At 54.6% G+C, this 12,688-nt stretch overlaps 5 protein-coding genes and 1 non-coding gene across 6 annotated transcripts; 3 read left to right on the forward strand and 3 right to left on the reverse strand.

Annotated features, from left to right (window-relative positions):
* Window positions 1-202: 202 nt before the first annotated feature.
* On the reverse strand, window positions 203-2,112 carry ACRALDRAFT_1083342 (uncharacterized protein). Its single transcript, XM_071019437.1, has 3 exons — window positions 1,849-2,112; window positions 1,595-1,760; window positions 203-1,520 (listed from the first exon to the last, which is right to left on the reverse strand). The coding sequence occupies exons 1-3, from the start codon at window positions 1,905-1,907 to the stop codon at window positions 684-686; spliced, it is 1,062 nt and encodes a 353-aa protein (XP_070871729.1). The 5' UTR covers window positions 1,908-2,112; the 3' UTR covers window positions 203-683.
* Window positions 2,113-3,828: 1,716 nt separating this feature from the next.
* On the forward strand, window positions 3,829-5,265 carry ACRALDRAFT_1072564 (uncharacterized protein; the record flags this gene model as incomplete). The annotated part of the gene is made up of 2 exons (XM_071017995.1): window positions 3,829-4,441; window positions 4,544-5,265. The coding sequence occupies 2 exons, from the start codon at window positions 3,829-3,831 to the stop codon at window positions 5,263-5,265; spliced, it is 1,335 nt and encodes a 444-aa protein (XP_070871730.1).
* Window positions 5,266-5,509: 244 nt separating this feature from the next.
* ACRALDRAFT_t271 lies at window positions 5,510-5,615 on the reverse strand. Its single transcript has one exon. It is a non-coding gene; the product is annotated as a tRNA-Arg (tRNA).
* A 2,298-nt stretch (window positions 5,616-7,913) lies between these two features.
* ACRALDRAFT_1044740 (uncharacterized protein) lies at window positions 7,914-9,169 on the forward strand. Its single transcript, XM_071015368.1, has 2 exons — window positions 7,914-8,068; window positions 8,212-9,169. The coding sequence occupies exons 1-2, from the start codon at window positions 8,020-8,022 to the stop codon at window positions 8,835-8,837; spliced, it is 675 nt and encodes a 224-aa protein (XP_070871731.1). The 5' UTR covers window positions 7,914-8,019; the 3' UTR covers window positions 8,838-9,169.
* Window positions 9,170-9,342: 173 nt separating this feature from the next.
* ACRALDRAFT_1083345 (uncharacterized protein) lies at window positions 9,343-10,698 on the reverse strand. Its single transcript, XM_071019438.1, has 3 exons — window positions 10,489-10,698; window positions 9,525-10,417; window positions 9,343-9,467 (listed from the first exon to the last, which is right to left on the reverse strand). The coding sequence occupies exons 1-2, from the start codon at window positions 10,650-10,652 to the stop codon at window positions 9,685-9,687; spliced, it is 897 nt and encodes a 298-aa protein (XP_070871732.1). The 5' UTR covers window positions 10,653-10,698; the 3' UTR covers window positions 9,343-9,467; window positions 9,525-9,684.
* A 665-nt stretch (window positions 10,699-11,363) lies between these two features.
* Window positions 11,364-12,497, forward strand: ACRALDRAFT_1077862 (uncharacterized protein; the record flags this gene model as incomplete). Its single annotated transcript, XM_071018696.1, has 2 exons — window positions 11,364-11,474; window positions 11,625-12,497. 2 exons carry the CDS (start codon window positions 11,364-11,366, stop codon window positions 12,495-12,497), a joined length of 984 nt encoding a protein of 327 aa, XP_070871733.1.
* Between the last annotated feature and the right edge of the window lie 191 nt (window positions 12,498-12,688).

Below are 12,688 nucleotides of genomic sequence, written 5' to 3' on the forward strand. Positions count from 1 at the left end.
TCAATAAATGAAGCCTATGATTCATCATTGAGCTCGAGGCCGGACGGGAAACTAGATGTGGAGAGTTTGACTTCGTGTCTTAGCACATCTTATGGCGAGGCCGAACACTGACCGACACACGTGGGAGCGAAGAGACAGCCTCTTGAATAACAAGCCCGTCTGATGTAAGTTAGTGTGAAGGACCTGAAGAAGGTTGGTTGAGGGCGGATGGATGAATATATTGGTATTCCGTCCGCATCCTGGAGCATGTAAGTGAAGGGAAGTTCAGGTGTTCATATTAATTAATACAAGATATCGTGTCGAAAGTCGCGCCTTTACTTTTGTTTCCTTTTTTTTTTTCCCAGACCGTTTCCCGTTTTTTTGTGCCTTTTTCCTTTCCGTTTTCCTTTTTGATATATCCGTGTAGCGTCTGGTTCGCGGTTTTTCCTTTTACCTTTCCTCGTGTGTCTGTGTTGTATGTTGGTGTAGTGATACGCCATTTGTCCTGTCTTAAAACTCCGGCCCGAAAATCCAAACATATGAAAGCAAGAATGAGCGCGACTCCAGGTGCGCGTCGATGGGAGAAGTGGATAAATAATGAATGAGAGACGGGTGAAGAAGGGGAAAATGAGAAAAGAAAAAGAAAAAAAAAAGGAGGGGAGGGGACAACCCAGCTAGTGCTGGCATCAGCAGCCACATGGAGCTTATCCGTAGTGCGAATCCCCCCTCGCCAACAGAGGTCTTTGGTCCCATTGGTCTTGCTCGACGCTCTCGCTGTCTAGATCCTCTTCCTCGTATTCGTCGTCGTCTTCAAGCTCGTCCTCGTCGCCCTTTTTGTACAGGAAATACTGCACAAAGATGCCCATGTCGAGCAGCAGGGTTCCCATGCTGCCGGCCAACCACGATAGATTGACCAATATGTATCGTCCGTAGCCGCGGCCGGGGGCACAGACGCCATTTTCGCAACGGGGGTCGTAGGCGAAGATGGACATGACGTAGGTCAGGTTGCCGAGGCAGGCGAAGAGGAAGAAGAGCATGCTGACGCCCTCGGTGGACTTGCGGCGGTAGTTGAGGAGCAGCTGGGGCAGGCGCGAGCCCAGGTACAGCACGGCACACATCCAGCCAAAGATCTGGCCCCAGCGGTCAAAGGTAAGCACGCCGTCCTTCTCGTGCTTGCCGCCATCGCCGGGGCCGTAGCAGCGGCTGAGGAACCAGCCCAAGACGCCGGCGGCACAGACCATCAGAATGGCGACCGTGTTCCAGAAGATGGCCTGCGTGGCGGTCGGTGGCGGCGGCGGGGTGGCAGGCGGTTCGTTGAGGAGGGGCACGGCCGGAGAGAGGTGGGACCAGTTGGAGTTGCGGCGCTCGTGGACGACGGAACGGTCGAGAAGGCTCGTGCGTTCGTTGGCTGGTCGAACACGCTTGGAGCGAGGTTTGGGGGCGGGCCGGACGACCTCGTCCTTGAGGGTGAAGCCGCGGTAGTAGAAGCATTGGAGGAGAAGTACAATGTCGGCGATGGTATAGTAGATGGCAAGGATGATCTGTGCGATTGCAGTCTATGTTAGTGAATGGAAACGGGGAGGAGTGATTCGAGACGAGAGACAGAAAAGCGTACCATGGTCGGGAGCACACCCTGCATGACAGCACCGAGAATGTTGAAGACATCGCCCACCAGCCATACGACGATGAATTGGAGAGAAAGCCCGTCGGCATTGCCGCGGCGAAAATTCTCGAGGATCTGGGGAGAGAAGACGACGACCCAGCAAGCTATGGAGATGGACCTGTGAGGTTGAGCGTGGTGGTTAACGTCAAGTCGGAGTGGAATCGAGCAGCACGCGGTGGTAGGATCGTCAATGAAGGCACCCATACCCACAAATCCCGGAGATGGCCTCGACATCGAGGGGCAATGTCCCGGTTGGGGGAGCCATCGAACAGTAGGGAAACCGAGATGCCCAAGTAGGGTCGGTAGGCGAGGAAGGGAATGAAAGCGTCAAGATTCGAATGCAGGTCTTTGCAAAGGAAGGGAGCCCAGGTTTTCCCCGAGTGAAATTTAGTAAGTGACAAAGCTTGCAGGTGTTGGAGGAAGAAAAGAGGAAATGATGTCGACGTGTGTCTCTAGAATGCCCAAACTCCAAAGAGAAAATGAAATGGTTTGAAAAAGAGGTTAGATGGAAGATGAATCAAGGGAATTGGGAGCCGGGAATTTTCCCATAACACGTCACGTCAGCTTGGTCTCGAAATAGCATTCATGACTTTGGTACATATGCACAGTACTCGTAGATGTACCTACGATGGAATGTACCTAGGTACCATGTACCGTAGCTACTCAGGCCGCCCCACCCCCTTCTTTTCCTAAAGTAGCGTGATCTTAAGTGACTTGGCAATCAATGCGGACCCTCCCCCTCAACCCCTGGAAATTTAGTACAGACACTAACAAGATCATCTGAACAGGCCGAGCTGCACCAGAGAGTTAGTACGAAATGTACGAGCCTGCCGCTTCTATTGCTCCGCGCTGCTATAATGGCTTAGGCCGCCTGGATTACTAGGGAATTCTCAGCGGTACAATGCCTCGTCGCTTTCCGAAGCGAAAGCTGGACTCTATTCCATCGGTCTACACAAATAATCAAATACGGATGAGCAGCTCGTCGCGCCATTACCATTGAATCGCAAGAATACATTGCGTGGTCCGTCAATGATATATCTACGAAAGAAGTAAGCGTCGTCTCCTCCCACGATAAACACCCACCGTTGCCGCCACCACCATGCCGTTTCGAGGACAAGGCTGAACTCCATGACGCCCCAGTGCCACGCTGCATTACAACGTATTCACCACAGAAGAGGAACGTCCACTTTCGTCGTGCTTCATATCGTCCTCGCCCTGGCTATGCTCGAGTAACCTATGGGAATGCTGTCGGTATGTATGTAGGTAATTCAGTGGACATGGTCGATACGAGACAACAGAACAGTACGAATATAGAAATTCATTGGCCTCACAGTCCGCCGAAAAGGCATCTAGATCCCCCTGACGGTCTTTGTAGTAGCTTACATCTCAGCCATCACGAAGCAAGCCACATGGGCGATACGGACAAAGTACGGATAATTAGGTACCATCCGGCTATAAACGAAGCATCCCCACTCTTTTTAGTCCATTTTGGAGTTGGTGCTGCGGAGCACACCGAGGAGCCTGGTTGAACTTGTCCACTTGTCGCCATCATCGACACTCGGTCTCTTCCCTTCCCCACGAGACTGTCCCACTTGACATTTCGTCTTCCCACACCGAGAATGCCGTTCACTTGTGTGCCTTGACTAGTGCTTTCTACACGTGTAAAACAGTGGGTGGAAACAGGGCTCTTTCAATCGTCCTCCCGTCCCCTCCTGCGGACTTGACAAACCTTCAGTCTCAGTTGGGCTTCACCGGTCACCGTCGGGGTCGGGAAGGCGACCGACAGCCGGAGCCCATCGGCCCCTCGGCGCTAGACTGTGCAATGGGAGGGGAAGGGAAGGGAAGACGAAGCATGGATTTCAAAGCTTGTGACCCCCATTCGGCTGTAGTGGTGTTTTGTCATCATTAGTATCCCCACAGTCCAAATATCACCACTACCGCCACATCAATCCCTTCTCACGATCCATCTTCGTTGTCAAGCACGGCCGCCGTCATATCATTCTCATCGTCAACTATCATGCTATGGTTCTTTACGTATCCTTGTATTAGTGAACAACATACATCTCATCACTTTGGCGCGCTTCCTCCCCCTCCCGACTCGATCCGTACGGAATCTCCGTGACCTACCCTCTCGGCTTCGTTCCACCCACCTACAAAGTACGCACTCCTTCACTCATCTTTCCGCCATGGCCGATAAACAACAACCGGCAGCCCCGGGACCTGTCATCCTGCCGGACACTGCTCAGCCCAAGCTTCTCGTCCCTATCGACCACCCCGAGTCCCAGCTCTCCGGGAAATACGGCCGCGAAATCGTCAATTATTTTTCAGGCGGTCTCAACAACCGTCTAGCATGGCTCCGCACCGACTACGACTTCCTCAGGACCGCCTTTCAATCCCCCGACGCCCGGTTTATGATCCTCAAGGACCTCAGCCCCTTGGTCGAGAAGGAGCCTCCCAGCTCCGATAAGGGCGTCAAGGGTCCTGTTGCTCTCGCCTTCGTCTCCCACCAAGATGTCGCCCCACTCACGGGCTCTGATCCCTTTGGTCCCTCGGAGGAGGATCTCATCAAAAACTTCGACTCGTCCGAGACCCGGCCGCTTGTCATCTTCCTCGGCATCGTCGAGAGTGAACAGTCTTCCTTCCGCTGGAAAGAATTCAAGGGGAGCCCTGTGTTTGCTGTTGACGTCACTCCAAGGGACTCGTATGCCGCCGCCGCGCAGGCCTTGATAGACAAGCAGCTTCAAGGGGAACGCTCTTTCATGACGGACAGAATTCACGTCACTCACGATGCCGCCATGGGTATTTCTCGTCACATCCCTCTTATCTCTCTTCCCCCCTTAGCCCTTTCTCCCGCGCTCACTTGCTCATGCTTCTTCTCCCCTTGCTGACCGATCTTCCCAGCTGCCACGTTCGGCCAAGCCCGTTCAGTCATGGACTGGAACCTACGCAACCAGTTCTGCGCCACCTGCGGCCAACGCAACTTCTCCGGCCACGCCGGCTATAAGCGGCTCTGTCCGCCCACCGACCGCGCCGGGTCCGATACTCCGCAACCGCGCGCCGACTGTCCCTCGCGCAGGGGCGTCAGCAACACCTACTTCCCGCGCATCGACCCGACCATGATCGCCGCCATCGTCTCCGCCGACGGCACCCGCGTCCTCCTCGGCCGCCAGAAGCGCTACCCGCCCGGCTGGTACAGCACCCTCGCCGGCTTCATCGAGCCGGGCGAGTCCATCGAGGATTCCGTCCGCCGCGAGGTCTTTGAGGAAGCCGGCGTGCGCGTGGGCCGCGTCGTCATCCACTCCTCCCAGCCGTGGCCGTACCCCGCCAGCCTCATGATCGGCGCCATTGGCGAGGCCCTGCCCGACGGCGAGACCATCAGCCTCGCCCACGACCCGGAGCTGGAGGACGCCAAGTGGGTGCCGCTCGACGAGGTCCGCGACGCCCTCGTTCATGGCGTGAGTAACATTGGCGACGCGCCGCCGCCGTCGTATAAGGAGGGTGGCCTGCTCCTGCCCCCACACACCGCCATCGCGAACCAGCTTCTCACCGCTCTGGTGAACGGGTTCGCAAGCAAGAACCTGGGTTCATACGCCGGTTCCAGAACGAAGAACGCTGCTCTCTGAGGGACATGGTATTCCGTTTTGCGTCTCGTACATAGAGATAGACTAGAGATGGGCTGTTTAGACTGCGTCGTACATATGATATATTCTACATATTAGTTTCTTGGAGTGATCAGCCCCTAAGACATAACTCTTCTGACGGGAGCGATTGGCGGAAAAAAAAAGGGAAAAAAAAAGGGAGAAGAGAAAAAAGGCCATGGGAAAATTTATCAACTAGACTAACGGACCAAAAAAAGACAAAAAGAAATGACCAACGCAGGACTCGAACCTGCAACCTCCTGATACACTAGACACTCTACTGGATCGTAGATGTGAATCGTAGTCAGACGCTCTACCGATTGAGCCAGTTAGCCTTGGTCTTGCTGTGATGGCACGAGCCAGAAAACGACCTAACTTTGCAGAGCTTTCCGAACTCCACTACGAGACGGATAGGGATAGGGATTTCGCGGGCAACGACTATTAAAAATAAATAATTCAAATCAAATTATGAGGCCCGTTATTACGAGTACCACTTGGTTATTCCGACTGTAGTTCCAATCAGACCCAATCTTCCTATTACCTTATCGATCTATATCTTTAATCTACGTCGTCAATCTACGGCCTTAATCTACGGAATAGGAGGCGGCGCGTTCGTTGTCTCGTCACAGGAATAAGATAGCCGTGGGCGTGGGCGTGGGCAGCGTGGACATGGATGTGGAAGAGGAAGAGGAAGAGGAAGAGGCGTTACTATTATTACTGCTACTACTAGCTTCGACCGAACTAATGAGCTTACCTATCTATTAATACAACGCGCGATTAAATTCATCAACTTCATCAACTTATTAAAAGACGAACGGGTCTCTAAGATACACTTCCCTAATTCCACCCTATTTTTCTGGGACTGTCCACCCGCTCCAAAAAGGTTCCCTTCCTACTCGTTTCCTTCCAACGCGGAAGCAACTCGATGAATTCTGCAAATCGAACCCAATATCGCAAATGTCCTTCACCCTATCTAAAGTCAACGTCTCGGATGCAGAGAGCATTGCGCGATATGTCCAAGTACCCGCAATGCAAAACGGTCCGTTATACCGGACGATGTTTTCTCGGTCCGCCGCATGACAGAAGCGCAAAGGGATGAAGCAATTCGTTGGTATACCGACACGTTAAAAGATGCCTTCCAAGATCAATGGGAAAGCTTTTTGAAAGCATGCTCGACTGATGGCACTCCTGTTGGTTTCTGCGGGTGGACCATTATCGAGCGGAACCGTCAACATCAAGTTGAAGCGAACAATGGCCAGCCAAGCGGACAGCCGAAACAGGAGACGCGGAAGGAGGAAACCTGGATACCGGAAGCGATCGATATAGATGCCTGGACCACTCTATCAAGAGCCTTGAAGGCGGAGCGTGATCGGGTCTTGAACGATCTCCACGATGTATGCCGTAAGTTGATTCATTTTATGGCATCACAACAGTCCATTGATGGCTCTGCATTCAGGTCTGACGTTTATGGCGGTAAATCCAAACCATCAACGGCATGGAATCGGTTCGATGATGATGCAACGGATTTGCGAAGAGACGGATCGACATGGACGATATGCCCATGTTCTCGCGGCACCAGAGGGGGTTCGGCTGTATACCAAGTTTGGCTTCGAGATCGTCGGTCATGTTGAGACTCCGCAAGGCACCATCACAAGCATGCTTCGGCCACCTAAACAGTCATCGGCGAGGTGAACGGCCTTTTCTACCGACATGGCTACCTAGGAGGATGCTGTCGTCCGTGTGGTCGGTGCTTTCCAGGATTTCTACGTTCTGGGCATCCGCCCCAACTTCCGATTCAACCATATCCCCAGGTCGCGGGTCATGATGACAGAACTGTGATGGGTAATGATGGTGGTGAGCGCGCTGAGGACTCACTTCTGTCTCTTGGTCTCTTGGACTTATTGGACTTTGCGTTTTGTAGAGACGGGCCAGATCTCTTCGGGCTCTTTAGCGTTGAGGTACTATATTGAGGTTTGTAGCTCTGGCCCTTTGCATTTTTGATAACCTCATTGAATTCCCTGGGAGTCTCAATGGGAAGAAAGGTCGCCGCGATAAGCATTCCCTGGGATGCCGTGTTACCCGCTGCCCAGCGGAGCGCATATCGTGGGGATACCCGGAGGGCTGTGCTTGTTATCGGCGGGCCGGGGCTCACATCATTCCCCGAGAGCGTCGGCAGCCCGGAAAGATGGCCCCGCCGCCATCTTTGGTCCGGGGTGGCGAGACGATCATCACCTCGACTTCGGCGTTCTCGTCTGGGCGGAGGCGTACTCCTCGGCACGACAGTCATCCATCGCCCGACGGTCACGCTGGCGGTTTATCAGCGTCCATATATCCGGGTTGACGAACGGCCCCTGGTCCTGCATGCAGAAAAGGTGACACGGTGGGAATCAATTCCACTGAGGCTTGACCTTACTGCACGGGCTCGCGTAACCTTCCTAATTGGGTTTGGGACGCTTGCAAATAGTAGACAGGCCGCTTGAAAATAGTACATCATAATTAGTACTCCGATGTCTTGATGTCAGGTAGGTACGTCGCTATGGGGCATGCACGGGCAATAGGCCACACGTGACGGCGGATTCGGAGGAATCAGAAACCGGCCTCCGTGGCAGCGACACACGAATTCCAACATCGACCGCCGAGCAAGGCGACAACACGAATTCCCGTCGCTGATCGACCTTCTCAGACACGGACTTCTTTCCGTTTCGCAATGTCCACGCCAAAGGACAAGTGTCGCCTAGCATGTACCATCTAGCGAAAAGCCTCTACCTACTCGCGACGAGCAAAGAAGGTAAACAAAGCAAGAAGAGAAGAAAATCGTCTTAGCCATCGCTTTAATACCAGCGAATCTTTTATTGTCTTTTCCATTTTTCCTCAATCGCATAGCATGGGCTGACATTAGAGGCAATGTCCTGCCTGTGTTCCCCCCCGTAGAGTACTCGGTGATCCTCCTCGGCCTCGATAATGCAGGCAAGACGACGTTCCACGAGCAGGTCAAGTCGCTCTTCCTCGCCTCGCGCCCCGACCCGAAGCTCAAGACCGTGCCGACCGTGGGACAGAACGTGTCGACCATCGACCTGCCGGACATGTACCTCAAGATCTGGGACGTCGGCGGCCAGCTGACCCTCCGCAAGCTGTGGCAGAGCTACTACGCCAGCGCGCACGCCATCGTCTTCATCATCGACTCCACCGACATTGGCGACGGCACCCTCGGCGAAGGGAGCGGGAACGGGGCGGCGGCGGGTTCGTCGGCGGAGAATATCGGCCGGTTGGACGAGTGCCGCGCCGTGCTGGAGGACGTGCTGCAACACTCGGATGCCGAGGGCGTGCCGGTGCTGGTCCTGGCCAACAAGCAGGACCGCGAAGACTGCGTCGAGGTGGTGCGCATCAAGGAAGGGCTCGTCAAGAAGGTCTTTGAGGGCGGAAGGGCCGGCGGGATCCGCGACTCGAGGGTGTTGCCCGTCAGCGCCTTGACGGGGGCGGGTGTCCGGGAGGCTGTCGAGTGGGTGCGGTCTCGCGTGAAGTGGAATAAGGAGTCCAGGCCGCCCGTCATGCGGTGATTTTTGTCTTGTTGGGCCGTGCTCTGTTTGGTTCCCAAACGTCTCCAACGGACACGGCGAGAGGTACGGAAAATCTTTGCAAAATGGCACTTGGCTGGCGTTGGGAGTCACGGAAAACGTTGGAGGTGAAGGAATCGCATCGCATGGCATAGCGACACTCATGCACTGCTGTTTTCAGGGAGCGCGTCTCTTCTCTTATTTGAGGAACGATCGACCGTCCTTGAGGCGTCGATCAGTTCCGTTGTTATTTTATCCAGCGTATAGCTGTAGACCGCGAGGGAGAGTGTGATTTGGCTGGTCATAGAATCGTATCTTTTGTCTAGACTATTCATAATCCAGGCAAAATCACTTTATCTGGAAGCATAATCCCCCGTCCTTTCAGAATACTCAATCTCACGGCCCAAGATGGATTGATCATTCTAAAAGGAGGGGATTATATGTCTAGATAGAGTGGTTTTTGCCTGGATTACGAATAATCTAGACGCAAGATACGATTCTATGGCCAGTCAGATCACATGGACTCTTCGTCGCGACCTCTACAGCTATACGCTGGATGAAATAACGATGGAGCTGATCGACGCTTCCAGGAAGGCCGACAGTCCTTAACAAAATACGCTGCTTGTTCGGGACCAGGTACTAAAACTCCTTCCCTTTTCTTTCCTTTTCTCCTTCCCGGCTAATACGGGTCAGGATAGGGGCTGAGATGTTCGAGGGTATCATGGCTTTCTTTTTAGGGGAATATCCTTCCCAGGACCGGGGTTTCACGCTATCCTAGAACATACAGATTTAAATCTCTTTACTTTGCCCTCTCCCTTGCCTCTTCGTCCGCTTCTCCGCTTCTCCGCTCTCACGCATCTGGAACTCGCTTGTTCTCCGCCGAAAGCAACTCCGAAATCAAGCCGCCCTTGTCTCTCCTCCTGTTGTCCTCGGCCAGCTTCGCGTCCACCAGGTCGGAGAGGTCCTTGACCTTCTGCCCCGCGATGGCGGCGCACTTGAGCAGCGTGGTGGCCTCGACGGGCTCGCCTCCCAGCTTGGACACCTGGCACACCTCGCCGTGCTTGTTCAGGCCAAAGGTGCAGCTGCCGACGCGGAGGTGCTCCTCGCGCCAGTCCGGGTCCAGCAGGACAATCTCGCCGTCGTCGCCGAAGAAGCCAAAGGTGACGCAGTAGGGGGAGTGGAGCCAGCCGAGGGGCACGGGCTCGCGCTCGGCGGGGGTGAAGACGGTCAGCTCGCCGGCTTCGACGGTGGTGTCCGGCTTGCGGAAATGGCGCAGGGCGGCGACGATGGCGAGGCAGGCGGCGTCGACGAGGTTGCCGTCGTGCGCGATGACGTGGACGTCGGCGCGCACGGCCCAGACCTTGCTGCCGGCGATGAGGCAGAGGGATTCGGTGTCGAGGGCGCCGGAGCGGCGGATGGTCTTCTCGAGGAGGCGCGAGAGGAGGATTTCCGTCTCGGTTGGTCTGTTGGGCTCGAAATGCGGCGAGGCCATGGGAGAGAGCTCGGCGGCGATTTGGAAGATGCCATCGAATTGGCGGTCGGGGAAGGGAATGCTGACCTCGGCCGAGACTTTGACAATTACTCTGGTGACATGTTAGTTTTTTTCAAGAGGTAAAAGGAGAGTAGATAGAATCTATAGGAGATGCAGTGATACCTTGTCTGGCCCAGGGTCACATCTGCTAGTCCATACTCATCGCCAAAAGTGAGATCCAGTGTACGGTATTCGTCAAAAGCACGGCCATCTAGCCTCAACCCTTCTTGCAAGGCCTGTAGTAGGAATGCCTTTTCATTGGCGGAGGGTTCTGCTTCCCGAGGCATGCTTGTGGTCGCTTCTCTTGTTGTGAGACGTTTGAATCATTGATTCGCACATGAGTTCTCTCCAGGCTGAGGATCCTGGGTGAGTGAGCTGCGATAAGATAGATATGGAGTTAGTGGGTGTTTGATTCGGATAGATGAATCTAGCCGCCATTATCGCATTATGGGGGAGATAATCAAGCTTGGACCAGCTGCGGGAATCAGTGACTTGCGTCCACGCTGCGTTTGTCCCTCTAGAACAAGTACCTGCCTATGGCGTGTTGGTATGGGCGGCGGATATGGCCGAAGCTCACCGAAACAGACGGTGACCGACTCAACGATCCGACCAAGTCTACTGGATCCAGGTCTCCTTGTATCATGCCTGGTCAAGAGGATGCTTCTGTCTACGGAAGATATTATTTCAAGACTCCGGAATAAGACATGCGTTACAGCCTTTGAAAAACATAGGCTCGTGTCGATCCTCTTATCGTTGCTCAAGAGCAAGGTCCTGCGCGGCGACGAAGTGACAAAGTGTAAAGCCCCTAACCTCCCACCTTTTCATAAACGAAAAGTCAAAATGCAGCCGCAGTCTATTGCCACGCAGAGAAGAAGCGCGACTTGATCTGGACATAAAAAGGAGACATCCGTGGCCGAAAGCCATGTTCACAAGCCTCATCAACAACACCTGCAGGAGCATACAGTACGGCTATAGATTTCTAGTCTCGTCTGCTCGTCATGTCGATCCTTTCTCGCATCTGGAGATACCTTGTTGCCCAAAAGCAACAGCCGAGGCCGCCGCGATACCTGCCGCAAGTGTCATCGCCGCATCCCCGACAGCCACAAAAAGTGCCGCTACAAGCACCTGCGCCATCACCTCATAGTCTTGACTGGACACCACAACCGTGGCATGAGTTTCGTGCCCACTCACCCGGCCATCGATGGGAAACTTTACACACCGAACGCGTCTGTTCAAGTCCTCCGCGGTCCGCTGAGAAGCAAAGTTTGACGCTGGTGACCTGGAACGTGAACGCCGCCCGCCTGTGCCCGAGAGCCCGCATCGCCGCGCTGCTATCGCATATCCTTGCGTTGACACCGGCGGCTGATGTCATCTTTTTACAAGAGGTTTCACGGTTGGCTCTGAGTGTCATCATGGAAGACCCGCGTATCCGCGCTTGCTGGTTTTCTACCGATGTCGACGACACGCACTGGAGCAGCCAGCCCTTCGCAACCGTGACTCTCTTGTCCAGAACACGCTTCCATCGGCATCCGGATCACGTCCTTGACGGCAGCTGCATGGTTCTGGGACGTGTCTGGCGAATCAAATACCCTAGCCGCTACGACCGGGATGCACTTTGTTGCGACGTCCACGTCGTTCCGCCCTTAGGTAACGACGGCGGCTCCCGGAAAGCAAGCGCCTGCATCCGCCTTGTCAACGTGCATCTTGACTCACTCGCGATACGGCCCTCACATCGGCCAGCACAACTTGCTGCCGTGGCCTCTGCCGTCCGGGATGCCGGCTGCGGCGTGGTCGCCGGAGACTTTAATCCCGTACTGCCCGAGGATCAGACACTGGTGGCGGATAACGGGCTGGTAGATGCCTGGGTTCAGATGCGTGGTCAAACGCACGGGTATACCTGGGGCGCTGACGGGGGAACGCGGCATGGACCGCGCCGGTTGGACAAGGTCGCCATGACGGGCCTCGACGTGGAGGCGATCGACGTACTACACCCGGGCGTGGTCTCGTCGCGTCCAATGGGCTGGAGCCACCGTGGCGATAATTCAGAGTCACAGGCTTCGCCGCCGGTTGTCCCCTGGAGCGACCACTCGGGGCTTCGATGTACCTTTTCCTGGCCCGGGACAGCTGCATGAGGGCGGAATGCAGCCGCGGCGGTTATGTTTAGATGTATATACATATTAGGGGGAAAGTTAGGAATAAAACAGAAGAAAGGGACACTAAGTATTTGTTGAAGAAGAAGAATCGTATTAGTCGGGAATACTTGGTGAGGCGATGACTGTCGAGTGCCTGCCATATTGCGACGAAAGGTGTGGCAGCACTGCGC

Source organism: Sodiomyces alcalophilus (genome assembly GCF_042370955.1).
Source record: "Sodiomyces alcalophilus JCM 7366 unplaced genomic scaffold ACRALscaffold_8, whole genome shotgun sequence".
NCBI classification, from domain to species: domain Eukaryota; kingdom Fungi; phylum Ascomycota; class Sordariomycetes; order Glomerellales; family Plectosphaerellaceae; genus Sodiomyces; species Sodiomyces alcalophilus.